This window comes from Chlorocebus sabaeus, chromosome 9 (genome assembly GCF_047675955.1).
Source record: "Chlorocebus sabaeus isolate Y175 chromosome 9, mChlSab1.0.hap1, whole genome shotgun sequence".
NCBI lineage: Eukaryota > Metazoa > Chordata > Mammalia > Primates > Cercopithecidae > Chlorocebus > Chlorocebus sabaeus.
Window position 1 is genome coordinate 66,298,133 of NC_132912.1, and position 27,581 is coordinate 66,325,713.

At 40.2% G+C, this 27,581-nt stretch overlaps 1 protein-coding gene across 2 annotated transcripts in view; it reads right to left on the reverse strand.

Annotated features, from left to right (window-relative positions):
• The window catches only part of ADK (adenosine kinase), a 577,446-nt gene that overhangs the window by 538,095 nt on the left and 11,770 nt on the right, over positions 1–27,581 (reverse strand). Inside the window, exon 1 of one of the 2 annotated variants that reach the window (XM_007962952.3) lies at positions 14,164–14,291. The exons of the other annotated variant lie outside the window; for it this stretch is intronic. Within the exon in view, the coding sequence (XP_007961143.1) occupies positions 14,164–14,177 (14 nt within the window). The 5' untranslated portion in view covers positions 14,178–14,291. Of the gene's footprint in view, positions 1–14,163; positions 14,292–27,581 lie in introns of those variants that run through there. 2 annotated transcript variants of the gene reach the window in all.

Genomic DNA, 27,581 nt, shown 5'->3' on the forward strand with positions numbered 1-27,581 from the left:
CCCTGTCTTTGTATTTTACATAGTGAGACCCTGTCTTTATATTTTAAAATAATTTTTTTAATGCTTAAAAAACAAATTAGGGTGACATCATTGGGAATGGCAGAGTAAGGACCTCCAAAAATCCTCTCTTCCACAAAAGCAACAAGAACACTGGAAAAAAAAATGTCAAAACTTGGGCCGGGCATGGTGGCTCACACCTGTAATCCCAGCACTTTGGGAGGCCCAGGCGGGCAGATCACAAGGTCAGGAGTTCAAGACCAGCCTGGCCAACATGGTGAAACCCCATCACTACTAAAAATACAAAACTTAGCTGGGAGTGGTGGCAGGCACGTGTAATTCCAGCTACTCTGGAGGCTGAAGCAGGGAAATCGTTTGAACCTGGGAGGCAGAGGTTGCAGTGAGCCAAAATTACACCATTGCACTTCAGCCTGGGCAACAATGCAAGACTATATCTCTAAAAAAAGAGTCAAAAATAGACTTTTTCAGAACTCTGAATACTAACCAAAAAGTCTGCAACAATCCAAGGAGCATTTATTCAAAAAAGATGGCTGAATCTCAGAAAGAATAGCAAGCTTTGTGGCATTTTAACATGCCCTATTCCCATGCCCCTCTTCCCAGCTCCAGGCTAGCCCTGAAAAGGAGCAATCCACAAACCATAGAATCCTGGAGCCTAGCAGCCAGTGGAGGTGACAGAACAGGGCTAGAGCTCCTTCAAAGTCCCATTTTCAGAGCAAGTTATTATTTGAGCTGACTAGCAATTCCCTGAAAAACCCCACTCCCAAGACTTCCCAATATTTAACCTGATTCAGAGCTTGCCCATTGCTAACAGCCTTTTCCCCCAAGCTATTTATTTGTCAAAAACAATCAGCTACAATTGCTTAACATTTCAGCAACCTGAAGCAGCTGGGACAAACAAGCTAACCAAAAAACACAAAAGGAAAAGGAGAATGAGATGTCCATAGGGAGTTTTGAAAAGTTCTGAAATTCCTAAGACTCTGGAAGGCCACAAGAGTGTGCCCAGGCCTATGGGCATGCTCAAGAAAGACCTGAGAAGGCCCTAAGCAATCACCACTTACTGAGCATGAAGCTCAGCAAAAACAGGAAGTCAAGGCTATGGATGAACCGGAAGCCTGGTTGACTGCTGAAAGTGCGCTCCAACAAGCACACAGAGCCTCTCAGCAAAGACTAGAACAGTAACAAGTATTGACAAGAATGTGGAGAAACTGGCATCTTCATACATTGCTGTTGCAAATTATAAAGTGATTCAGCCACTTTGGAAAATAGTTTGGCAGTTCCTCAAAAAGTAAAATAAAATTACCACATGCCCCAGCAATTCTACCCTTAGGGGAAACAGAAACACAGAACACAAAAACTTGTACATGAATGTTTATAGCACCATTATTCCATAATAGCCCAAAAGTGAAAATAACCCAAATATCTTTCAAGTGATAAATGGATAAATCGTGGCATATCTATACAATGAAATATTATTTCAGTCATAAGAAAGAATGAAATACTGATACATGCTGCAACATGGATGAATTTTGAAAACATACTTGGTTAAAAAAAAAAAAAGCCAGCTACAATAAAAGCCAAATATTATATGATTCCACTTAGGAAATGTTCAGAATAGGCAAATCTGTAGGGACAAGGTAGATTAGTGGTTGTCAGGGGTTAGAGGGTAGGGAGACATGAAGAGTAACTGCTAACAGGTATGGATTTTCATTTTGGGGGACAAAAATGTTCTGGAATTAAATAGTGCCGATGGCCATACAACCTTGTGAATATACCAAAAACTACTGAGCTGTGCAATTTTTAAGTGGTGCATTTTACAGTAACTGAATTATTTCTCAGTTAAATAGTAACAAACACATAAAACTATCTGACCTAATTGATAAATTATATAGAACACTAAATTCAATAACTGCAGTATACACTGTATTTAATAAGATACATAAAATATCTACACTGAAGACCTCAAAATATTGCAGAGCGGAATTAAAGACACACGTTACATTCACCAAATCAGACCACAGGGTAGGCCTTAAAACTAAGCTCTGTAGCTATCAAAGAATTAAAATCATAAACAACTTATCATTTACAGATCTATAGTACAAACATGTACACAATACGTCAACAACACATCCCCTGAACACCACGTAAAATTGAAAATAGCTAGAACATCCCAAATATTAAGAAATTAAACAATAAACTTCTAAATGACCTGTGGACCAGAAAAATCACAACGGAAATAGAAATTTGAATTGCACACATCGAAATTGTATGCTGCAGTTAAAGGAGTACTTAGAAGAAAATGTTAATTATGTAAGAAATGTACATTAGAATGACTACTGGGGGTTAGCAAAGAAAAAAATAATAATAAAAGAAATGTGGCTGGGCGCGGTGGCACTTGGGGAGGCCGAGGTGGGCAGATCATGAGGTCAGGAGTTAGAGACCAGCCTGGCCAACATGGTGAAACCCCGTCTCTACTAAAAATACAAAAATTAGCCTGGCGTGGTGGCTGGCGCCTATAGTCCCAGCTACTCGGGAGGCTGAGGCAGAAGAATCGCTTGAACCTGGGAGGCGGAGGTTGCAGTAAACCATGATCGTACCACTGCACTCCAGCCTGGGCGACAGAGCGAGACTCTGTCTGAATTAATGTATGAATGAATAAATAAAATGAAATGCACATTAGAAAACAAGGAAGGTTTAAAAACAATAATCTAAACTTCTAACTCAAAAAAGGTAGAAAAAGGAGAGCAAATCAAATCCAAAAGAGTAGGGCAGGGTGTCTGGGCGCAGTGACTCACGCGCATAATCCCAACAGTTTAGGAGGCCAAGGGGGGCAGATCACGAGGTCAGGAAATCCAGACCATCCTGGCTAACATGGTGAAACCCCGTCTTTACTAAAAACACACACAAAAAATTAGCCGGGTGTGGTGGCGAGCACCTGTAGTCCCAGGTACTCGGGAGGCTGAGGCAGGAGAATGCTGTGAACCCGAGAGGCAGAGCTTGCAGTGAGCCGAGATCGCACCACTGCACTCCAGCCTGGGCGACAGAGCAAGACTCCGTCTCAAGGGGAAAAAAAAAAAAAAAAAAAGTACAGCAAGGAAATTAAAAGAGCAGAAATACATTAAAATAAAAAATACATGACCAAAATAGAAATTCAACAAAACAAAATCTGGATTTTTGAAAGATTAATTGCTAAACCCCTAGCAAAGCTGATCCAAAAATTCAAAAGAAGTACCAACATCAAGAATGCAAATGGAGAAATACAGCAGTTCATACAGGCAATAGCAGAATATTAGGAAATTTTATGAACTTTATAACAACTCAACAATTGAGAATAAATTCATTTAAAAATGCAACTTCTCAAAACTGACACAGGAAAAAGTGAAGAACCTGAATGCTTATATATCAGCTAAAGTAATTAAACCTGTAAAAGTAATTAAACTAATTTAAAACCTTCTGCTCTTTTCTGCAAAAATACTCCAGGCCCACACGGCTTCACTGATGAATTCTATCAAAATTTAAAGTAACAATACCAATCTTATAAAGCTACAGTAATTAAGACAGTGTGGCATTGGGATAAGTAGATACAAATATATCAACAGAATAAAACAAATCCAAGAAAAGACCCATAGCTATCTAATCAATTAATTGAGAATCCTTTTGAGAAACCTTTACATGATAGCAAAAGATTAGTAAGATAGATCATAGGCCTAAACACAAAAGACAAAAATATAAAGCTTCTAGAAAAAAACCATGAGAGAATAGTTTCACAAGCCTAGCAGAGGGTAAGGAAAGACTTCTTAGAACAGAAAAGGTAATACCATAAAATAAAATAAATCAACAAATTCAACTTGCTCAAAATTTAAAAGTTCTGCTCTCAAAAGACATTAAGAAAATGCAACAACATAGCTCAGACTAGGAGAAAATATTTAGAGAAAGAGTGTGTGTGTGTGTGTGTTTGTGTGTGTAAAATCTGAGAAACCTGGCAAATAACTTGCATTCAGATATAAAAAAAACTCCTACAAATCAGCAACAAAAAGACAATCCAATAAAATAGGGTTGTAAATAAAGGTTTAATAAAAACTTGTACATAAATGTTTATAGCACCATTATTCATAATAGCCCAAAAGTGAAAATAATCCAAATATCAATCAAGTGATAAATGGATAAATTGTGGCATATCTATACAATGAAATATTATTCAGTGATAATATTTCAGAAATGAACTGACATTTCAAAATAAAAGATAAGCAAATGGCCAATAATCACATAACTATTAGCCATCAAGGAAATATAAACTAAAACCATGATGAAATACAAGCACACACTCATGAGAATGCCTACATTTTAAAATGCCAACATTGTGAAGAATGTGGAAAACTGAACTCTCATAAAACAACTAGTGGGAATGTAAAATGTGTTAAATTTTCCATTTTGGAAAAGTTTAGTGGTTTCTAAAGTTAAACATAAATCTACCCTAGTACACAGCAATTTCACTCCTAGATATTTACCCAAGTCCACATAAAGATATATACAAAAATGTTCATAGCAACTTTATTCATAGTAACCAAAAATTGGAAATAACCCAAAGCCCATCAATAGGAAACTTGTTGCTACACACATATAATGGAATATTATTTGGCAATAAAAGGAAAAAACTACTGATACACACATCAAAATGGGTAAATCTCAAAAATACTATATTGAACAAAAGTAATCAGATACAAAATACTCCTTGCTGTATGATTCCATTTATGTGAAGTTCTAGAATAGGCAAAACTAATATCTATAGTAAAAGAAGTACAAAAGTGGTTGCCTGGGTGAGAAGGCGGACAGAATTAATTAAAAGGAGGCTGAGTCAGGCACAGTGGCTCACACCTGTAATCTCAGCATTTTGGGAGGCCGAGGTGGGTGGATCACTTGAGCTCAGGAGTTCAAGACCAGCCTGGGCAACACAGCAAGACCCCCTACCCCCACCCCACTCCCCCAGCATTGTTACAAAAAAATATTTAAAAAAAAAAAAAAAAAAAAAAAAAAAGCCAGGCATGGTGGTGCACATCTGTAGTCCCAGCTACTTCGGAGACTGAGGCAAGTAGATGGCTTGGGCTGGGGAGGTCAAGGTTGCAGTGAGACGTGTTTGCACCACTGCACTCAAGCCTGGGTGACAAAGTAAGACCCTGGGGAAAGAAAAGGAGAGGGGAAAGGGGAAAGGGGAAAGGGGAAAAGGGAAAGGGAAAAGGGGAAGGGAAGGAAGGGAAGGTTGATTTGACTTTATGTAAATTATACTGAGAGCGCCAGGCACAGTAGCTCATGCCTGTATCCCAGCACTTCAGGAGGCCAAGGTAGGCGGATCACTTGAGGTCAGGAATTCCAGAGCAGCCTGGCCAACATGGTGAAACTCCGTCTCTACCAAAAAATACAAAAATTAGCCTGGCACGGTGGCGCGCACCTATAATCCCAGCTACTCAGGTAGCTGAGACAGGAGTATCCCTTGACCCCGAGAGAGGTAGGTTGCAGTAAGCCGAGATCGGGCAGCTGCACTCCAGTCTGGGCAACAGAGAGAGACTCTGTTTATTAAAAAAAAAAAAAAAATTATATTGTTGGCATTTTTTTTTAAGTGAACAGACTAGGGAAATGTGTCTCTTGGTTATGTAAAGCCAATCCTTCCATATGTATTCTAGATTCTATCCTTCTTTCCTACTCAATATTGATTTCTTCCTTCTGTCAAGCATCATCTATTTTTTTCTGCTTTCTATTGGACCACTCTTTTCAGCACATAAATGTGAAAATCTCAAACCCTCCCCACAGAAAACCTCCCCACAGAAAACAGCTACCATTTTTTCCCTGCTCTCCTGTACAGCAAAACACTACCAGTGCTCTATCAAATAGTAAGTTCCCCTAAACTAGGTAAAATTATTCATTTTAAATTCAATTGCAGAAAAGCACATGTGTGACATGACTAACACTTATATAACAATTTTCAACTTAAAATGCATTTTTTGATATGTCACTTCTTTAATATCTTCAAAACACCCATGTAGGATAGGTATTGCTATTATCTCTTTTTAGCGGATGAGGAAACAAGAGGTTCCTCAAGGTTATGTAACTGCCCAAAAGAAAGATAAATAGTCCCTAATTTCAAATCATGTGCATTACTGTTCAATATGTATTTGTATACTCAGAACTCTCCATACAATAAAAATGTCTGCCAATGAAAAACATCTAAATGTACCCAAAATAGGCCAAAATTCCATTTTCTTATGGTTCTAGTTCAAATAACATTTCAACAAACAAAACTTAGTACAACAAAATGATTATAATGCATATGTAGGTGACCAGATAATTTATTATCCAAATGGGACACTTTTGAGAGTAAATGAGACACATTTATGTGTCTATTAATAATTATGTCAGGATAGCCGGGGACAATGGCTTATGCCTATAATCCCAGCACTTTAGGTGGCTGAGGCGGGAGGATCACTTGACCAAGAGTTTGAGGCCAGGAGGTTCAAGACCAGACTGGGCAACATGGTAAGATCCCATTTTTACCCACATCCCCCGCCCCCACATACACACACAAACTATAGCCAGACATGGTGGTGTGTGTTTATAGTCCCAGCCTCTCTGGAGGGCTGAGGTGGGAGGATCACTTGAGCCCAGGAGTTCAAGGTTACAGTGAGCCATGACTGCACTATTGCACTCCAGCTGGGCAGCAGAGCAAGACCCTGTGTCTACAAAAGAAAAAAAGTAAATAATAATGTCAGGATAACAGGCATGATCCAGAATTGTCCTGGGCAAACTGGAACATATGGTCATCCTATTCATAACCTAGCTTTGCTATTTAAAAAATAAAAATATCCGCCGGGCGCAGTGGCTCACACCTATAGTCCCAGCATTTTTGGAGGCCAAGGTGGGTGGATCACCTGAAGTCAGGAGTCCAAGACCAGCCTGGCCAATATGGTGAAACCCCATCTCTACTAAAAATACAAAAATTAGCTGGGCGTGGTGGTGGGCACCAGTAATCCCAGCTACTCGGGAGGCTGAGGCAGGGAGAATCGCTTGAATCCAGGAGGTGGAGGTTGCAGTGAGCTGAGATTGTGCCACTGTACTCCAGCCTGGATGACAGAGCGAGACTCCATCTCAAATAAAATAAAAATAAAATAAAATAATCTCAGACCAGAATGCCAGTTAAAAAAGTAAAAAGTAAAAAATAAAAATGTATATTTATGTTTTATTACAGTATTTTATTAATAGTATATTTCATGGCCAGGTGCAGTGGCTCATGCCTATAATCCCAGCACTTAGGGAGGCTGAGGTGGGTAGGTAACCTGAGGTCGGGTTTGAGACCAGCCTGACCAACATGGAGAAACCCCATCTCTACTAAAAATGCAAAATTAGCCGGGTGTGGTAGCACATGCTTGTAATCCCAGCTACTCGGGAGGCTGAGGCAGGTGAATCGCTTGAACCTGGGAGGTGGAGGTTGCAGTGAGCTGAGATGGTACCATTGTACTCCAGCCTGGGCAGCAAGAGCAAAACTCCGTCTCAAAAAAAAAAAAAAGATAGTATATTTCATTACAGGATCAAGGGATCTTCCTGAGTCAGCTTGTCCAGTAGCTGGGACTATAGGCACATACCACACACCCTGCAAATTTTCATATTTTTTTGTAGAGACAGGGTTTTGCCATATTGCCCAGGCTGGCCTTGAACTCCTGGCCTCAAAGTGATCCTCCCACCTCGGCCTCCTGGAGTGCTGAGATTACAGGCATGTGCCACCGTGCCATCAACAGTATTTTTTAAATAACAATTTAAAACCAAGGATGTGGATGGGCACCGTGGCTCATGCCTGTAATCCCAGCATTTTGGGAGGCCCAGCACTTTGAGAGGTCAAAGCAGGTGGATCACTTGGGCTCAGGAGATCAAAACCAGCCTAGGCAATATGGTTAAACCCCGTCTCTACAAAAAATACAAACGTGGGACTACCGGACTACATGTGGGACTGTAGGGACTACAAGTGGGAATACTCCCAGCTGCTCAAGAGGCCTGAGGTGGGAGGATCACTTAAGCCCGGAGGTTGAGGTTGCAGTGAACTATGTTCATACCACCACACTCCAGCAAGGGCAACAGGGCAAGACCCTGTCTCAAAAAATAAAAAAATAAAATAAAACCAAGGAGGTATGAAGAAGTAGGGAGACGTGACTGTTAACCAATATTGCAGGAAAGGGTTAACATTCAAACAGTCGAGAAAATCACTTTGGTTCAAGTTTTATCTTTGACAATTCTGCTTAATGTAGCAATATTGTGGCTGCAAAGATTTGGAGTTAGAAAACCTTATATGCTTTTTTCAAACAAAGATGACCTATTTATAAATAGGAGCATTAACAGCTGACAACGTTGCACATAAAAGAAAGATTCCTGGCCGGGCACGGTGGCTCACGTCTGTGATACCAGCACTTTGGGAGGCTGAGGCAGGAGTTTGAGACCAGCCTGACCAATATGATGAAACCCTATCTCTGCTAAAAATATAAAAATTAGCCAGGCATGGTGGCATGCGCCTGTAATTCCAGCTACTCAGGAGGCTGAGACAGGAGAATTTCTTGAACCCGGGAGGTGGAGGTTGCAGTGAGCAGAGATCGTGCCACTGCACTCCAGCCTGGGCAATAAGAGTATAACTGTGTCTCAAAAATAAATAAATAAATAAATAAATAAATAAATAAATAAAGATTCCTGTTTTAGTTCTTCAAAATATTCCATAAATGAAACAATTTCATTTTATTTTAAAAGCTCACTTACCTCTCTAAAAAAATTCCACTGCATAAAAAAAAATTGTCCAGTAATGTGAATTTACATTTCTTATTTTAAAAACACAGGTAAAAATGAGTTTGAAAACTCAGTTTTAAGGCTCTAAAGAAACCAACTCAACAAAGACAGTTTCAATCTTAGCCAGATTTTAGTCTCCATATGAATGTTCTGAGTGGCTTGGCAGATTCTATTGGACATACCTCAAAAAGTTTTGAGTGTTAGAAGGAAAATACCCCACGACCCCACCCACTGCCCACATAAATTTTCCAATGTAGGCTTTAACCCACAAAAGTGGGTTCCAGAATCATCATGTAAGGCACAGTAATGTCCAGAGTCCCAGAATAGTTGTAGACCAAACCTGACCTATCTGGGCAGACCAAAGAATAGGACTCCTTAGCTCTACAACAAATACTCCCCAACTCCATTTCCTAGTCTTCCTGGCACAAACCCAAGCTGTAAGCAATGCCCAAAACCAGACTAGACACTGATGTTAGGAAAACAAGGCAATATTCAGAGGGGAATTTTGAAATAGTGTTGCTCAGTGAAAAATACATAAAGTAGGAGTCAGAAGATCTAAATTCTATCTTAGGCTCTACCACTAGGTCTAAGTAGGACATTTCACTTCACTTTGGACACAAGGTCCAGTATAGAAAAGGAAAAAAGTAAAATGCTAAGATCCTCTCTGAATCCTGACATTCTACATCTTCCTCTGTATCCTGAATTTAACTCAGGCACCAACTTCACTATTGAGCCAATTTAAAATGACAAAAGCATCAATTTATCAAATATGTTCTATAATTTCCCAAATGAAGACCAGTAGGAATCTGATATATATAACAAAAGATATAAGTTGTTCTCCAAGGATACGTGGCTTCAGAGGCTGTAAATTTAGACTCTTAATCAGTAATTAAGTAGTAGAATAGAATACAAATGATGAAATACTATCTCCAGCCAAATTCAAAGATCTTAAGTTAAAAAAAAAAAAAAAGTTTTCATTTAAAATCATTATTTAGGAATTCCTAAAGAGACCCAAAAAAAAAAAATCATTATTTAGGAATTCCTCAGAGTTGAATGCTACACTAGAAAGGGAACTGAACAAGGTATCCAGAGATCTCATATCTAGTTCAAGATATGTAACTGTGTGAACTTAAACACGTCACACTATCTCTGGGCTTTAATTCAACTGTAAAATGATAAAATTAGGTAAATTTGTTTCCTGTCTAAAAATTTAAGATTTAAACATTTTTTCTCACATGACAGCATTCTCTAGAGGCTCAAAGTGTTTTTATTCTATTTTTTAAATGCTTTAAAATTTAAAAGCACTTTTACACTTATCCAGCAACACTGGTAGGATGCACATTAGTATCTCTACTGAGTTACTTCATCAAACAAATGTACAGAATAGAAAAGAGAAATGGGGCTGGGTGCAGTAGCTCACACCTATAATCTCAGCACTTTGGAAGGCCGAGGTGGGTGGATCACGAGGTCAGGAATTCAAGACCAGCATGGCCAACCGGGCACAGTGGCTCACGCCTGTAATCCCAGTACTTTGGGAGGCCAAGGCAGGCATATCATGAGGTCAGGAAATCGAGACCATCCTGGCTAATAGGTGAAACCCTGTCTCTACTAAAAATACAAAAAATTAGCCTGGCATGGTGGCGGGCGCCTGTAGTCCCAGTTACTAGGGAGGCTGAGGCAGGAGAATGGTGTGAACCTGGCAGGCGGAGCTTCAAGTGAGCCAAGATCCCATCACTGCATTCCAGCCTGGGCGACAGAGCGAGACTCCGTCTCAAAAAAAAAAAAAAAAAAAAAAAGACTAGCCTGGCCAACATGATGAAACCTGTCTCTACTAAAAATACAAAAATTAGCTGGGCGTGGTGGTGGGCATCTGTAAACCCAGCTACTTGGAAGGATGAGGCAGGTGAATCACTTCAGTCCGGAAGGCGGAGGTTGCAGTAAGCCGAGATCCCGCCACTGCACTCCACCCTGGGCGACAGAGCAAAACTCCGTCTCAAAAAAAAAATTAAAAAAAAAAAAAGAAAGAAAGAAAGAAAAGAGAAATGGAAGATCAGTAACTCAAAAAAGGCTCTCAATTGGGCCCAAGATATTCTAACCATTAGTCCTCATTGATTTTCAATCCTATATTCTTTCATAGCCATTGCTATGAAAAGAGTCACATAGTACTATATTTAGCAACAATTAAGGGTGGTGTAAAAACAAGAACATTGGACACAAAGTCAGAGTTGGATATCTTGTAATCATTCAGCTTATCAGTAAAATAATACCTACCTTTTAGGCTACTGTTAGACTGAGCACAAAATGGGAATGTTAACAGAAAGGGGTCCCGATCTAGACCCCAAGAGGGTTCTTAGACATCATGCAAGAAAGAATTCAGGGCAAGTCCATAGAGTGAAAGCAAGTCTATTAGAGAACTAAAGAGACAAAAAGATGACAATTCCAAAGACAGAGCAGGGGTATGGGCTGCTCAACTAAGTATATTGTTATTTCTTGATTGTATGCTAAACAAGGGGTGGATTAATCACAAGTTTTCCAGGAAAGGGGTGATGATTTCTCAGAACTGAGGGTCTCTCACCTTTTTAGACTATTCAGGGTAAGGTCTGAACGTTGCCATGGCATTTGTAAATTGTCATGGCACTGGTGGGAGAGTATTTTATCATCCTAATACATTATAATTAGTGTATAATAAGCAATGAGTATGACCAGATGTCACTCTCATCACCATCTTGGTTTTGGTGAGTTTTTGCTGGCTTCTTTACTGCATCCTGTTGTAGGGTCTTTGTGACCTATGTCTTCTGCCAATCTCCTATCTCATCCTGTGACTAAGAATGCCTAACCTCCTAGGAATGCACCCAGCAGGTCTCAGCCTTCTTTTACCCAGCCCCTATTCAAGATGGAGTCGCTCTGGCTCAAATGCCTCTGACAGGAACATGTCTGATATCATAATTGCAAAAACTAAAGATATGACATAATTGCATTAAATGTAGTGTTCACCAGGAAATGGCTGGTATCTGTAGGATGACCAGCTCATTGAAAACTATCACCATATAGAGTCACTTCACTTTCAGTGGCCTCCCTGCTCTTCCCCCCAACACCCAGCAGTTGCGTTCTCTTGGTTAACCCTGCCTACTTCTGAACCCCAGTTATCAAGTTCATTGCAGGATAAGAAGAAAGTAAAAGAGTTACTATAGTTGTCTCTCATGATACTTCACAATTTCTGTCCACAGAAACAGCTTTTTCAGGAAATTTAAGTAGTATATTGTTTCTATAAAGGCACCATGCAGAGCACTAGATCATGGAAATCTAGATTCAATTCCTAACTTTGCCAATGATTTTGCACAAGGCACTCAACTTTTGTCTCAGTTTCCTCAGGTGTAAAATGTAATAGCTAGTTTAAATCACATCTAAAAGAGCTTTTTCAAGCCATGTTACTATAGTTCAAGATTATGTAAAATACAGACTGACATCTCAAGAAACAAGCATAAATAAATTTTATTATCAGTTATCCATCCTTTCAAAACATGTCAAGTAAGGATGTTGTCAACCTTTACATTAGTCTTTTAAAAACAACTATCAACCCCTACATTAAAAGATACATACTGCTGTCACTTATTAAACAGCAGAAGCTTTAGATTTGGATGTTTCTCCAATGAGACAGGGTCAGGAAGATGATAGTCAATTAAAACTGAATCCACATAACAACTGATTCTTAACACAGAAAGTATTGGACCCCTACACCTAATTAGTAGCATCCTGTGATAAGGAGAAGGGAAATTAACTCTGGCTATAACAGCCTAATTCTAATTCATCCTAAAATACTGTTAGCTTTAAAAGCTAGATTTATATGCCCCAATATAATTTGCTGTGAAATCTTTCCATGGCGGGGGGGAAGGATCGCCATGTTTCAGCACCTGAATCTCCTTCTGCATAATGAGATAAGTACGTTGTCTATGTTAGTACAGAATTAGGCAATTTAGGCCGGTGGCGGTGGCTCATGCCTGTAATCCCAACACTTTGGGAGGCCGAGGCGGGTGGATCACTTGAGGTCAGGAGCTCAAGACCAGCCTGGCCAATATAGTGAAACCCCATCTCTACTAAAACTACAAAATTAGCCTGGTGTGGTGGTGGACACCTGTAATTCCAGCTACTCCGGAGGCTGAGGCAGGAGAATCATTTGAACCAGGGAGGTGGAGGTTGCAGTGAGCAGAGATCGTGCCATTGCACTCCAGTCTGGGCAACAAGAGCAAAATTCCGTCTCAAAAAAAAAAAAATATATATATATATATATATAAAATTATGCAATTTAAGAGACAGACTGTGTCCGAGTTCAGCACAGTTAGATCTTACTGATTCTACTGAGGGTTAGGTTCCCAAGCTATCTCTTAAACACAATGTAGTAAAAATTGCCATTGAGAAGCCCTTAAATCACCAGGACGGATGGAGCCTGGAAAGCTCATAGACCAAAAATGAGCTTATTTTATTTCTCTTCACATTTTTGTGCTGGGGCCTCCCTTTCTCTGGGACAATAAAGCCCAAGTTCTGCTTTTAAAAAGGCCAGTCAGAACACTGGGTACATAAGGCAATTTATCTCTTTTTATAAATAGTTGAACTAGTGTAAATTAAACAGTCAAGGCTACTGGGAGAAAGTGGACAAGCCCATTATCCTGTCCCCATTAACAAAAAAAGAACCTTCCAAACTGGAAGGGCAATTGGGGGAAGTCTCCAGTTTCACGGCTTTCGCTACATGCCCAGTATCTCCCAACTCATTTTACTTGTGACTCTCAGATAAAAGGAGTAAAGAAACAAGATGGTACCTTCGGGAACCAGGGTCCTAATTCCAGTCTTGAGCAAACATTTTAGAGACACACAATTTCACAACTTGAGGGCAATATACCTGCATCAGAGAAGGGCCAACTTTGCAGGTCTGCTCCCGGCTAACAATGAAGTTCTGTCAGAGGGCATGACACGCAGACATGACACACACTGTGCACGCCACGCTCCCTCGGGCCCTGGGCCGCCCCCGGGGGCGCGGGTGGGGCACATTTTTCATGTGAAATCCACTACACACCCAAGAACGCTCGCAACCCTGGAATGTGGGCGAGGGTCACCTCAACCAAGCAGCGACACACAGGACTCCCCAATGTGCCACAGACCCGAAAACTTCTGAGGAAAGCAGAAATGCCCAAATGAAAAGTGCGGAGGGAACCCCCAACACGAGGGGGTCCAGCGGCAGAGGCAGGCTCCAGACCACCCGCGAGAAGGAGCGACAGTGCTCAGGCGCTCAGGAGGCTAACGCCCAGCCCGGAGCAGTCGAGGCAGCCGCCCGCTCGTTACCTGACGGACGTCATGGCTTCGCCCTCCTGCCCCACGCCACGGCGCCCGCGTCCGATGCTCTACGTCCGCTCGGGCAGCAGCAGGTACCACAGCAACTGCTTCCCGGCTCAGGCACTCAGCGACTGGGAGCGCGTCCTCACACACCCCGCGCGCGGGCGGCCCCTGGCAAGCCGGCCCCGCGTGCTGATTGGAGGAAGGGCGGGCGCTCCGCCCCGAGCGAAGGGCTGGAGATCGTCCCCAGACGCCGCGGGCCACCGCGTGTCTCGTGCCAGCTCGCTGGCGCGCGGGCTAGCGAGCTGACTAGCGGGCGCAGTGGCCATCTTGAGTCCTGGTAACAGCGTCCCCGTCACCCCGCAGTTTACAAGGCGAGAGATTGGGTGCCCGCCCCAAAAATGGCCGCGCCTCTGGCAACCGGTTTAGCAGTCACATGGCCACGGTCTACCTCGGCAAGCTCAGATCCCTTTAACAGCACTTAGGAAAGAGGCGCTGTCAAGGCAGGTCTTCGGGAATGGGATTTAACAGCCAGCAAAATCCATCTGCAAAGGTGGGGGGGGAAAAAGCAACAGCCTGGGAAGCCTCAGCCTAGGAAAAAATAAGACGCCTGGCAACAGCAGCACGACGTGCTAATTCCAGTCCGCAGCCTTTGAGAGTCAATTGCTGGATCTGATGGTCCCAAACGTTCCTGAACTTCAGAAACATTTAGAGCAGTTTATTTAATATGGAAAGTGTCACTTTATGTATCAGAATCTAGAAAGGTAAGGCCTGGACATCGGTATTTTTAGCAAGTTGCCAGGTGAATCAGGTACAGACATAAAATTTTACAGCCTCTGGGCCCCACTCAAGACTGTCCTATTTGACACACTTAATTACCTCACTTTCCAGAGAAGCATGTGGGCTATAAAAAAAGAATCTAAGACCATAGGGGGGAAAAGTGTATGGCTCCCTAACTCCTGACTCTAATCTTACAGGTTTAATGCAGTTGAAGGGTTAAGAAACTATGAACCAATAAAAGGAAAATTAACTCCAACTATGAAAAGGGGGGAATCAGTAAATGCTTTATGATCTAAATTGCTTTTCTTTATTGCTTTATTCTCTGTGCAATATTTTTTTTTATTTTCTTTTTTTATTTTTTTAGAGACAGGGTCTCACTACATTGCCCAGGCTGGTCTTGAACTCCTAGCCTCAAGCAACCCTCCCACCTTGGCCTCCCAAAGCACTGGGAATATAGGTGTGAATGACTGGGCCCTGTTATACAATGTTATTAATAGACTACAATATCCAGTGGCATTCACTTACTGACCATCTAGGATGGTGATCAATTTCATATGTCTGAAATCAGTTATATCAGAAGCAACCCAATACCATCAGATATTGAAATTGGCTGATGGGACTGAAGAACTTAATTTTTAATTTATTTAATTTTAATTCATTTAAATTTTATAACTGAAACAATATATTTTTCCATTAAACACAATCGTATTGTTTTGGTTGGACTACATTTCACTTTTTTTTTTTTTGAGATGGAGTCTTGGAGTGCAGTGGCATGATCTCCAACCTCCGCCTCCTGGATTCAAGTGATTCTCGTGCCTCAGGCTCCTGAGTAGCTGGGACTACAGGCATGCGCCACCATGCCTGGCTAAATTTTTTTGTATTTTTGGTAGAGACAGAGTTTCACTGTGTTGGCCAGGCTGGTCTCAAACTCCTGGCCTCAAGTGATGTGCCCACCTTAGCCTTCCAGGTGTGAGTCAACACTCCTGGGCTCTTTTTATCTTTTTTAATGTGGCTACTAGAAAATTTAAAATTACAGGAATCTTGCATTATATTTATACAGAATAGTGCTGCTCTACAGTCTAAGTTAGCCTTGCCTATCACTGTCCCTGTGATAGAATAATTAAGTTCACAAAATCAAATTAGTAAGGAAGCCAGTTTATACAAATCTGTTTCCTTGCTAGCCATAAAACACATCAAAATTCCAAAAGATTTCAAGTTTCCTTAGAAAATGCTATTTTTAGCATTGTTCTCTTTAATTTGGGAAATGCCTATCCAGAATGAAGCCATGGTCTATAAAATTGATGTGTTCAGTCCATGAGTAAAAGCTGTTAAAACACAGAGCTATACTTGGTGTGGTTAAGACTTTGACCGAAGGTCCACAAGCAAAATTAGTCAGTTTTTCCTCTGGATTAAACAAGATCTGAAGCAAAGCAGCAGCTGGATTAGCAATTCAAAGGGTGGAGACACTGACTAGAGTTACGCACCTTCTCTTGTGGAAAATGTTGATAGATAATCCACATTTCAAGCCATCAGTGCTTTTCAAACTTTAACATACATACAAATCTCATGGATCTTGTTAAAATGCAGATTTGGCACTGCAGGTATCAGTAACCAAAACTTTGCATTTCTTTATGTTCCCAGGTCTCACCTGGAACTTCTGGTCTGTGGGCCAGGCTGAGTAGCAAGGCTGTAAAGGTAGCAAGAGATACCTGGTTTGCAACTTCTACTTGACTTCCTATTACCTGCATGACTTTAAGCTGTTTTTTTGTTTGTTTGTTTTTGTTTTGTTTTTGAGATGGAGTCTCCCTCTATCACCCAGGCTGGAGTGCAGTACCATGATCTTGGCTTACTGCAACCTCCACCCCCACCCCCCCACCCCATCCCCGGGGTTCAAGCATTTCTCCCACCTCAGCCTCCCGAGTAGCTGGGACTAAAGGCGTACACCACTATGCCTAGCTAATTTTTTTTTTCGTGTTTTTAGTAGAGACAAGGTTTCACCGTGTTGGCCAGGTTGGGCTTGAACTCCTGACCTCAAGTGACCTCAAGTGATCCGCCCACCTCGGCCTCCCAAAATGCTGGGAATACAAGCATGAGCCACCACCTCGGGCCTTTAATCTGTCTGTCCCTCGGTTTACCCATTACATGCTATTCAGGGCACTGTGAAGATTAAAATTTAATTAACTATAGTAAAGAGTCTAATAGAATCCTTGGCACATGGCATAATTATTACTTTGTTATTATCGTAATAGTTGAACTTACATCTCTGGAGGCATGATCCCAAAACTAACATGAACTTGGCCCTCTGAACAATCAAATGCACTTTTGCTCATGCTTAACATACTTTGGTAACACCCACCTTTGATTTGTAACATTAAAATTTGCAAATTAAAGCCACGCGCTGTGGCTTATGCCTGTAATCCCAGCACTTTGGGAGGCTGAGGTGGGAGGACCACGAGGTCAGGAGTTCGAGACCAGCCTGGCCAATATGGTGAAACCCCATGTCTACTAAAAATACAAGAATTAGCTGGGCCTGGTGGCACACACCTATAGTCCTAGCTACCTGGGAGGCTGAGGCAGGGGAATCACTTGAACCCGGGAGGCGGAGGTTGCAGTGAGCTGAGATTGTTCCACTGTACTCCAGCCTGGGCAACAAGAGCAAGCCTCCGTCTCAAAATAAAAAAAAAAAAAAATTAAAATTAAAAAAAACCTAGCCGGGCACAGTGGGTCACACCTGTAATCCCAGCACTTTGGGAGGCCAAGGCAGACGGATCACAAGGTCAGGAGATTGAGACCATCCTGGCTAACACAGTATAACCCCGTCTCTACTAAAAATACAAAAAAAATTAGCCAGGTGTGGTGGCGGGCGCCTGTAGTCCCAGCTACTTGGGAGACTGAGGCAGCAGAATGGCGTGAACCCAAGGTGGAGCTTGCAGTGAGTGGAGACCGTGCCACTGCACTCCAGCCTGGGCCACAGAGCGAGACTGCATCTCAAAAAAAAAAAAAAAAAAAAAAAAAAAACCACTAATTTTGATACCAAAACAGGTAGTCTTAAAACTTTATTTTTTAACAAATACACTAAATTCAGTATAATTAAGGGAAGATATGGGTCTGCAACATTAAAATAGTTAATAAAATTGAAGCCACACCAAAGATTTCTTAAACTCATTTTTGATATTTGCATCTAATTTTTTTTTTTTTTTTTTGAGATGGAGTCTCACTCTGTCACCAAGCTGGAGTGCAGTGGTACAATCTCGGCTCACGGCAACCTCTGCCTCCCGGGTTCAAGTGATCCCCTAAGCATGCGCCACTAGGCCCAGCCAATTTTTTGTGTTTTAGTAGAGATGGGGTTTCACCACGTTGGCCAGGGTGGTCTCAATCTCCTGACCTCGTGATCTGCTTTTTTTTTTTTTTTTGAGACAGAGTTTCTCTCTTGTTGCCCAGGCTGGGGTGCAATGGCGCAATCTCGGCTCATTGCAACCTCTGCCTCCCAGGTTCAAGTGATTCTCCTATCTCAACCTCCTGAGTAGCTGGGATTATAGGCATGTGGCATCATACCCGGCTAATTTTGTATTTTTAATAGAGACGGGGTTTCTCCATGTTAGTCAGACTGGTCTCGAACTCCCGACCTCAGGTGATCCACCCTCCTCGGCCTCCCAAAGTGCTGGGATTACAGGTGAGCCACTGCACCCGGCCAATCAGCTGTCTGGCCAGGAGCAATTGTTCACACCTGTAATCCCAGCACTTAGGGAGACCAAGGCAGGAAGATCACTTGAGCCTAGGGGTTCAAAATCAGCCTGCGCAACATAGGGAGACCACTCACCTGTAGTCCCAGCTACCTGGGAGGCTCAGATGGAAGGATGGCTTGAGCCTAAGAGTTCAAGGCTACAGTGAGCTGTGTTTGCGCCACTGCAACCTAGCCTGAGCAACAGAGCAAGACCCTGTCTTAAAAAAAAAAAAAAAAAAAAAAAAAAAAAATCCATGTAGTGTAGGAAATGAAAAAAAAGTTTTTCACTAATGGTCAACAAAACTTTCAAAAAGTTTATTCTCTCAAAATTTAAGTACCAGTCATTTCAGCAGTTACAAACACAAAAATATTATTTCAAGAAAGAGGACTCATGTGATCTTTCAGAGTCAATAATGTAGGGACAAAAGTAAAGATATATTTTTCCAGGTAGAGGCAGAAGTTCTTTTATTCACAGCAACTTCCCTTCCCCAGACTTTCATGCTCTATTATTAATCTTTTCATTCCACCTAGTCTTCTTCTAAATACACACACAGACATACACAGACACACACACACACGGAGACAGAGAGAGAGAAAGAGAAAGCGAGCTGAGAGAGAATACTGAGTAACTACTACTTTTGATCAATTTTCTAAACAATTTATTTCAACCCTATTCTTTTCCTAAAAGCCTAGCTTATCCTACTTTAGGAGAAAATAATCAATTGAAATTTTTAACCTTCAGTAGCCTTTTTACAATTAGAATAGTTGAATCAAGGTAAGTGGGTCTGAATAGTTTGCTCTTCGTAAGACTGGTATGTAAATATTCCATATATTTTATCTAATCTTGTGGTTAGTCTGGCCCTATAAAAGCACTCAGATACATAATCCAAAATAGCTAAGTGCCTCCAGATAGCATAACAAAAATGTGGACCCATCCACTAATCTCGTCAACAAATGCTTCAGGCCCCAAAATAATAGCAAAGTTCTCTTCAAACACAACCAGTTTGTTAAGGGTGTGATAAAACAAGCACTCTCATATAAAATTAACAGGAGTATACATTAGTACATTTCTGCTACAAAGATTTTTGGCAATATGTGTCAGTAATTCCAATTTTTAGGCAACTATCATTAAAAGAGAGACCAATGTGTATAAAGATTTATATACCCAGTTATTCATTTCAGCCTCATTAACAATAGCAAAAATTTATTATATCCTAAGTAACCAGAAATAGGGTAATAGTTAAATAAATTACAGAATGTTATGGAACTATTATAAAATGTTTCCATAGACTTTTTAAGGACATAAGAAAATACTCATGATACAATGTTAAATGAAAAAAGCAAAACAAAAGGAAGTAGAGTATGAACTCAACTGTGTTTAAAAAAATACACATCATATATGCATATATGCATAGAAAAAAAGGATTGGAAAGAAACACACCTAAATGTTATTATATCTCTGGAAAATAGGATTATGCATAATTTTATTTTATTTACATTCATCTATCTTATTAATTTTCTAATACTGGTTTTATAGTCATAAATTTTATAATTATTAAATTTTAACTATCTTTTTTAAATGGCTTAAAACTACAAAACTTAATCCTGCCCTTTTTGAAAACTTGCATTTTTAAAATCATAACCTTGTTCCTGAGTTTTTTAAAAAAAATAAATTCACAACTGTCAAAACTACCCTTATTTTTAGACAAATTGGGCTAATTTTATAAACGTTTCATTTTTTCATGTGTAAAGATTCTTTAAGACAGGAATAACAAAAACAAGATGTCCTTATGATTTTTTCGATTAATTTTAAATCACAACTTGACAAAAGTTAAAAGTGTATATCCTACTTTTAGAGCTTTGCAAAGCCTTGACGAGCCCAGCTGTCATAACATGAATGTAGAATGTTTTCCCTGCATGTTACTTAAAAATACATACCCTCATTTAATATGAATTTAAAAATCAGTAAAATAATATTATTTAAATAATCTATTTCATATCCAAAAAGAGAAACTTCTTAAAACTTGTCCCCCTAAAATAGTGTGCAGCCATGTAAAGGTCAGGAGCCTGGGAATGAGAAGGGATTCAAATCCTGGACTTACCAATAACTTTATTACTTTTGACAAATCATTACCTCTTTGACCATCAGTTTCCTTTTCTGAAACACAAAGGAGTTGTTATAGGTGACATCTCATGTTCCTTTAAGTTCTTATTAGACAACGAAAGAAAATATTTGTGCCTACCTGTGTCTCAATACACATTGAATTTTTTTTAAGGAGTTGATAAATTTTAATGCGATTTTAGTTTAGCTTTCATTATGGACAAATTTATTCAAAGAAACACTGCTAAATGTATTAATTCTCTCCTGCAAAAGACATTGTAAGAATGCTATTATGTTTATTTGCTTTTAATTATCATCTTTAGATTCTTATATGTCACATTTCACTTTAAGATCACATATTCAAACAAAATACAATCTTTAAATGGAAGCTGACAATTTATTTCCCTGGAGAATTTGAAGAGTACAATAACATTTGACTGATTAAACTTTATTTAGTAAGAATTCTTAGCAAAACTCCCTCCCAGGCACACCCACACAATACTTCTTTATTTTCTGTGAGCTACAAATCTTTGACTCTCAAAGACAACTGCAATCTAAAAGTACAAGACAACACTGCTTATCAATTATTTATGCTGCACAGAACATATTTTTAAACTATGGAAGTAAATATCACTATCATTTCACAACAGAAAAGGGATTTTAATACAAAAATATAGAAAGTACATCACAGAAATAAAGAATAGCCCTTCTCAAAAGGTTGTTGCTAACCTTATGAAATATATTTTCTTTTTCCTTTTTTTGTTTTAAGACAGGGTCCCACTGTCACGCAGGCTGGAGTGTACTGGTGCAATCTTGATTCACTGCAACTTCCGCCTCCCAGGCTCAAGCAATCCTCCCACCCCAGCCTCCTGAGTAGCTGGGACCACAGATGCACGCCACCATGCCCAGCTAATTTTTTGTATTTTTGGTAGAGATGTGGTCTCATGATGTTGCCCAGGCTGGTCTCAAACTCCTGAGCTCAAGGGATCCACTTGCCTCAGTCTCCCAATGTGCTGGGATTACAGACATGAGCCACTGCACCGGTCCTATATTTTCTATCTAAAAGATTTTCCTTATTTTAGCCAGGCATGGTGGCTCACGTCTGTAATCACAGCACTTTGGAAGGCCAAGGCAGGCGGATCACGAGGTCAGGAGTTCGAGACCAGCCTGACCAACATGGAAAAATCCCCGTCTCTACTAAAAATACAAAAATTAGCCGGATGTGGTGCCATGCGCCTGTAATTCCAGCTACTCAGGAGGCTGAGACAGGAGAATCGCTTGAACCAGGGAGGCGGAGGTTGCAGTGGGCCGAGATCACGCCACTGCACTACAGCCTGGATGACAGAGTGAGACTCTGTCTCAAAAAGAGATTTTCCTTATTTTTATCATTTCAACATAGATCTAATCTATGATACTTCACAATCTTTTTTTTCTTTTTTTTTCTTTTTTTGAGACAGAGTCTCACTCTGTCGCCCAGGCTGGAGTGCAGTGGCGTGGCTCACTGCAAGCTCCGCCTCCCGGGTTCACACCATTCTTCTGCCTCAGCCTCCCGAGTAGCTGGGACTACAGGCGCCCACCACCACGCCTGGCTAATTTTTTTGTATTTTTAGTAGAGAGGGGGTTTAACTGTGTTAGACAGGATGGTCTCGATCTCCTGACCTCGTGATCCACCCGCCTCAGCCTCCCAAAGTGCTGGGATTACAGGCGTGAGCCACCGCGCCCAGCTCACAATCTTTTAAATTGTTCATTCATTAACTCAACAAATATTTATCGAGCATCTGTTCTACTACAGGAGACACTAGAAATTCAGCAAAGATCAAGAACATGTGCTGCCCTTTTAGAACTTACATTCTAAGGAGAGAAAGATGAATAATCGAGTAACAAACAAGGACAGCATCAAATGATTGTAAGTGCTATTGAAAGAATTAAAACCGGCAGATCAATGTAGAGAAAGACATTTTAAACTTTAAATCATTTCTTCAAAAGCATAAAACCCTCAGTATTCCATGGAAAAACAATATACATATTCAAATTGAACTATGAAAATTTACCAAAAGCAGACAAATTTCCCAATGGAGGAAAAAACACTTTAATCATCTTTCAAAGGGCAATAACAGAATTAAAAGCTTGGATATGCAATCCAGTCATGTTTTTCTAAATTATTTTACATAATTGTGGCAGACTTAAAATGGGAACAATATCTTAGAGACAAGAAGTCTGTGTTCCCTTCTCTTAAATCTGGGCTAGCCTGGAACTCCTCTGACCAGTAGTGTATAGTGAAAGTGATGCTATGCCAGATTCTAAGCTAGCCTTTGAGAGGGCTGCCAGCTCCTGCTTTGGTCTCTTGGAGCTGCCACGTGAGAAGTCCAATTACCCAGCTGAAGAAACCACACAGAGGATCTCAAACTACACTAAGAGAAGCACAGCTGAGCCAAGCCTCCAGTTACCCTAAGGCACAAGGTGAATGAATAAAGACAAGATGGACCCTCCAGACCAGACCTGTTATCAGCTAAACACCTCCAAGTGATCCTATTTACCATATGGAACAGAATCAACAGGCCAAGCTGTGTCTGAATTCCTAATCCAAAAATCATGACATCTAACAAAGTAGTTATTTTAAGCCACCAAATTTTGGAATAGAAAATCAAACTGTGTGAAAAATACAGTTTTTGGCCAGACACAGAGGCTCATGCCTGTTATCCTAACATTTTGGGAGGCTGAAGCAGGAGGATCACTTGAGCTTAAGGGTTCAAGACCAGCCTGGGCAACATAGTGAGACCTCATCTCTATTATATTTTTCTATATTTATATATTTTTAATTAAAAATACATTTTTTACATTGTAACCCAGTACCCTGTACATATAACTGAAACAATGATTCACAGAGCAATACTTACCTCTTATATACTCAATGCACAATATTTTTTATTCTATTTCTCATTTATAAAATACCACTTGTGCAATACTCAAAAAGGCTCATGAAGTAGTTTGGAAAACATTTTAGTCTATACAACTCACTTCACAGGTGCATTCACAAATCCAGACAGGAACCTTAATAGGACCCAGGTGTCCTTATCCCTAATCCAAAGCTCTTTTCCTTACACCATGCTAAAAGCCAATAGGTATTATAGTTTGTAACCAGAAGTTCCTCACAAGCTCATATACACACCTCAGAACTGAGTGAAAGCTTAAAAAGCTTCATGGAAGTCATGTAGCAATCAGAAATAGCTAAGAGGAACTGAGACTTTTCCTATTTTAATTTTTTTTTTTTTTTTTTTTTTTTTTTGAGACGGAGTCTTGCTTTATCACCCAGGCTGGAGTGCAGTGGCGCAATCTCGGCTCATTGCAACTTCCACCTTCTGAGTTCAAGCGATTCTCCTGACTCAGCCTCCTGAGTAGCCAACGTGGGCAGAACACTTGAGGCCAGGAGTTCCAGACCAGCCTGGGTGACATGACAAAACCCCATCTCTACAAAAAATACAAAAATTAGTCAGGCGTAGTGACACAAGCCTGTGGTCTCAGCTACTTAGGAGCCTGCAGTGGGAAGATGTCTTGAGCCCAGAGGCAAATGTTACAGTGAGTTAAGATCATTCAACTGCACTACAGCCTCTGCAACCAAGTTAAGACCCCATCTCAAAAAATAGTACTAATAAATTGTTCTTAACTAGAACATTTTAATTAAACACAGGCAAAATTGGTTTGTCTAAAGTTTTGATTAGAAAATACAATCTACTGGCCGGGCGCGGTGGTTCATGCCTGTAATCTCAGCACTTTGGGAGGCTGAGGTGGGCAGATCACCTGAGGCTGGGAGTTCGAGACCAGCCTGGCCAACACAGTGAAACTCCGTCTCTACTAAAAATACAAAAATTCACTGGGTGTGGTGGCACAGGCCTGTAATCCCAGCAACTTGGGAGGCTAAGTCAGGAGAATCACTTGAACCCAGGAGGTAGAGGTGTACCCAGGAGGCCACTGCACTCCCACCTGGAGCAACAGAATGACTCCGTCTCAAAAAAAAAAAAAAAAAAAAAAAAAAAAAAACAAGAAAAAAGAAAACATAATCTACTAAAAATTCTAGTTCAATGAGTTAATCCATTTGCAAACCATACCACTAAGTAGATCCCACAAGAAAATAATTATTTTGGGGGGGATAAAACTACATATGCATAAATAAGAAAACTTGAGAGACACAAGTCTAGATAAGATTATAAAACACAATTGACAATTGCCACAGAATTTCTTTAAACAGTGTGCTTATCTAGCACATACAGAATTTACTTTGACAAATTCTCAATTTCTATCTTCATACATAACATAAACAGCAAGACGCATGAGTCAGAGGTCCTGAATGTGAGATGAATGTTTACTACTTAGGGACTCTTAACCTGTTTGGGTCTGTTTCCTCAGCTAAAAACAGATTGCCTGGTTGTCTTCTTGTGAAGATCAATAAGAAAATGTAAGTGAAAGTACTTGACATTTTCTTCAAATATGTTATTCTTATCTTAAAAAGAATTACATTAAATTTTTTTTTAAAAAAGCTCCCCAGTAAATTGATGCTTCATTTCTTGTTCCAGAGCCTAGAGCAATGGTAACTTATAAGACTCAGGATCAAATCTCACCTTGGATACTTAGTAGCTATAACTTACTGTGTTACCTTACTGATACCACCTAGCCTCTCTGGGTTTTAATACCCTCAAATGTACAACCCAAATATTACACTCTGATTTTAAGTACCTCATCAAGCACTAATAATCGAAAAAGTCTAAAATATGTTCAGAGTTTTCAAAAATCACAAGAAACTGTGAACCACCATTTCAAAGCCACATCTGGCTGATACTGAAATCTGCTGCTGCTTTCACACCCCAACTCCATGTCTTGCAGGAAATCTCAGCTTTAGGAGGGAACATTTCCAAATCTACCTGTGAATTTGCACTCTTAGGCATCTCCTCCCTCCGCTGCTCCTATCCCAACTCCCACCAGCATTCCCAAGCAGTCTTTGGAAATAGTAGTTTCTCAAAGAGAAAGGCTGAGAGAGGCTGCTTTAATCTGTTTCATGAGAGTAAAGAATCAACATGTTGGCCAACAAAGAAAACATTTAAAGATCTCTGAGTTTGACTTGGTATCTACAAGAAACTAACATTTCTTCCCAGGAATGTAGTTTATTGAAACTTCACAGAGAACTGAGGTCAAAGGTCTCTGATGTGGTGTTTTTTCACATTGAAAAATGTAGGAATGCTGCACAAATATGGGGGAAACAGTGCTAAAGAAGAGTTTCTTGTCTTCCAGAGGAAACTAGGCAAAGATAAGAATCTATGAGTGTAAGTCTAGAAATGTATATATTTCTCTACAGAACACGCTTAGGATATTCAAACACAGAGATGAATACACCTAAGGAAGTCAATGTATTATGTAGAGAAGAACATACACCCCCCTCCCAAAAAAAAGGACAAATTTTTCCTTTTTTAAAAAAAAATGTTATTTTTTTTTAAGATGGAGTCTCACTCTGTCGCCCAGGCTTTGGTGTAGTGAAGCGATCTAGGCTCACTGCAACCTCTGCCTCCCAGGTTCAAGCAATTCTCCTGCCTCAGCCTCCCGAGTAGCTGGGACTACAGGTGCCCACCACCATGCCCAGCTAATTTTTGTATTTTTAGTAGAGACAGGGTTTCACCATGTTGACTAGGCTGGTTTCGAACTCCTGACCTCAAGTGATCTGCCTGCCTCAGCCTCCCAAACTGCTGGGATTATAGGCATGAGCCAACATACCCAGCCTAAAATACTATTTTTAATAAACATTTTATACTATGTACTAAATTTAATAATGTAACCAAGTTTTATTATAATATCTCAAAGCTAAACAATCAAATTTAATACATTTGAAGGAACAAGCACTTAAGTAAAACAAGACAAAGTAGAATTTCATCACTATATTTTATATGCATCAACATGCTATCCCATGATAAAATGTAGTATAATCAATTCATCCTGAGTGGGTGAGAAAAACAGATATAGCCAGCAGCATAAATCTGCATCACTTCTATGGCTTAATGGCTTCAGTCTTCAACAAAACTAAGAACTAAAAATGATAACTAAGGTCTCAGCTGGGCTGAGAAAAAACTATTCTAAAAAATTCTATTTTAGGAGAAGACTTCCTCAGTCAAGCCTATAAAACAACAAACTGTTTAAATCTCTATGTGGTTAAGTTCAAAGACAAACATGAGAACTGTTTATTTGTAAAGGAAATAATTTTCTTGTATTTCAATTTGTTTCCTCAAAAACTTAGTTTTTCAGACTGCCATTCTAGGGCTGAGAAGGAAACACTTTCTTTTGCTATATCAAGATTAAAGGAATTTGAGAAAACCTAAGACATCTGAATTTGATTTTTTTGCCCTATTTTGTTTTCAAGTGACCCCTCCTGGATGAGTCAATAGAGACAAACTTCTTTAAAAACAATTTTGTGGTATTATGGATTCATTTCACAGTACGTTATGTTACACCGTACACTATGAAATTCTGAACAGTATTACTGACCTTCCATGCTTGTGCAGTTCTAATTACACTGCAAACAGCCTTACTAATTAAGGGCTTGCTAACCCAGAGAAAAGAGATTCATCATTCTGACAGGTCACTGGGATCTTCTTTGTACAGTCTCTCTTTTAGAAACGCTACTCCTCCCCCAAATAAGCAATTCTACCATATTAAAAGAAAGAATGAGTGAAGACATCAACCACATGGCCTTAAGAAAATGTTACTGTTGGTTGGGCACAGTGGCTCACGCCTGTAATCCCAACACTTTGGGATGCCGAGGCGGGTGGATCATGAGGTCAG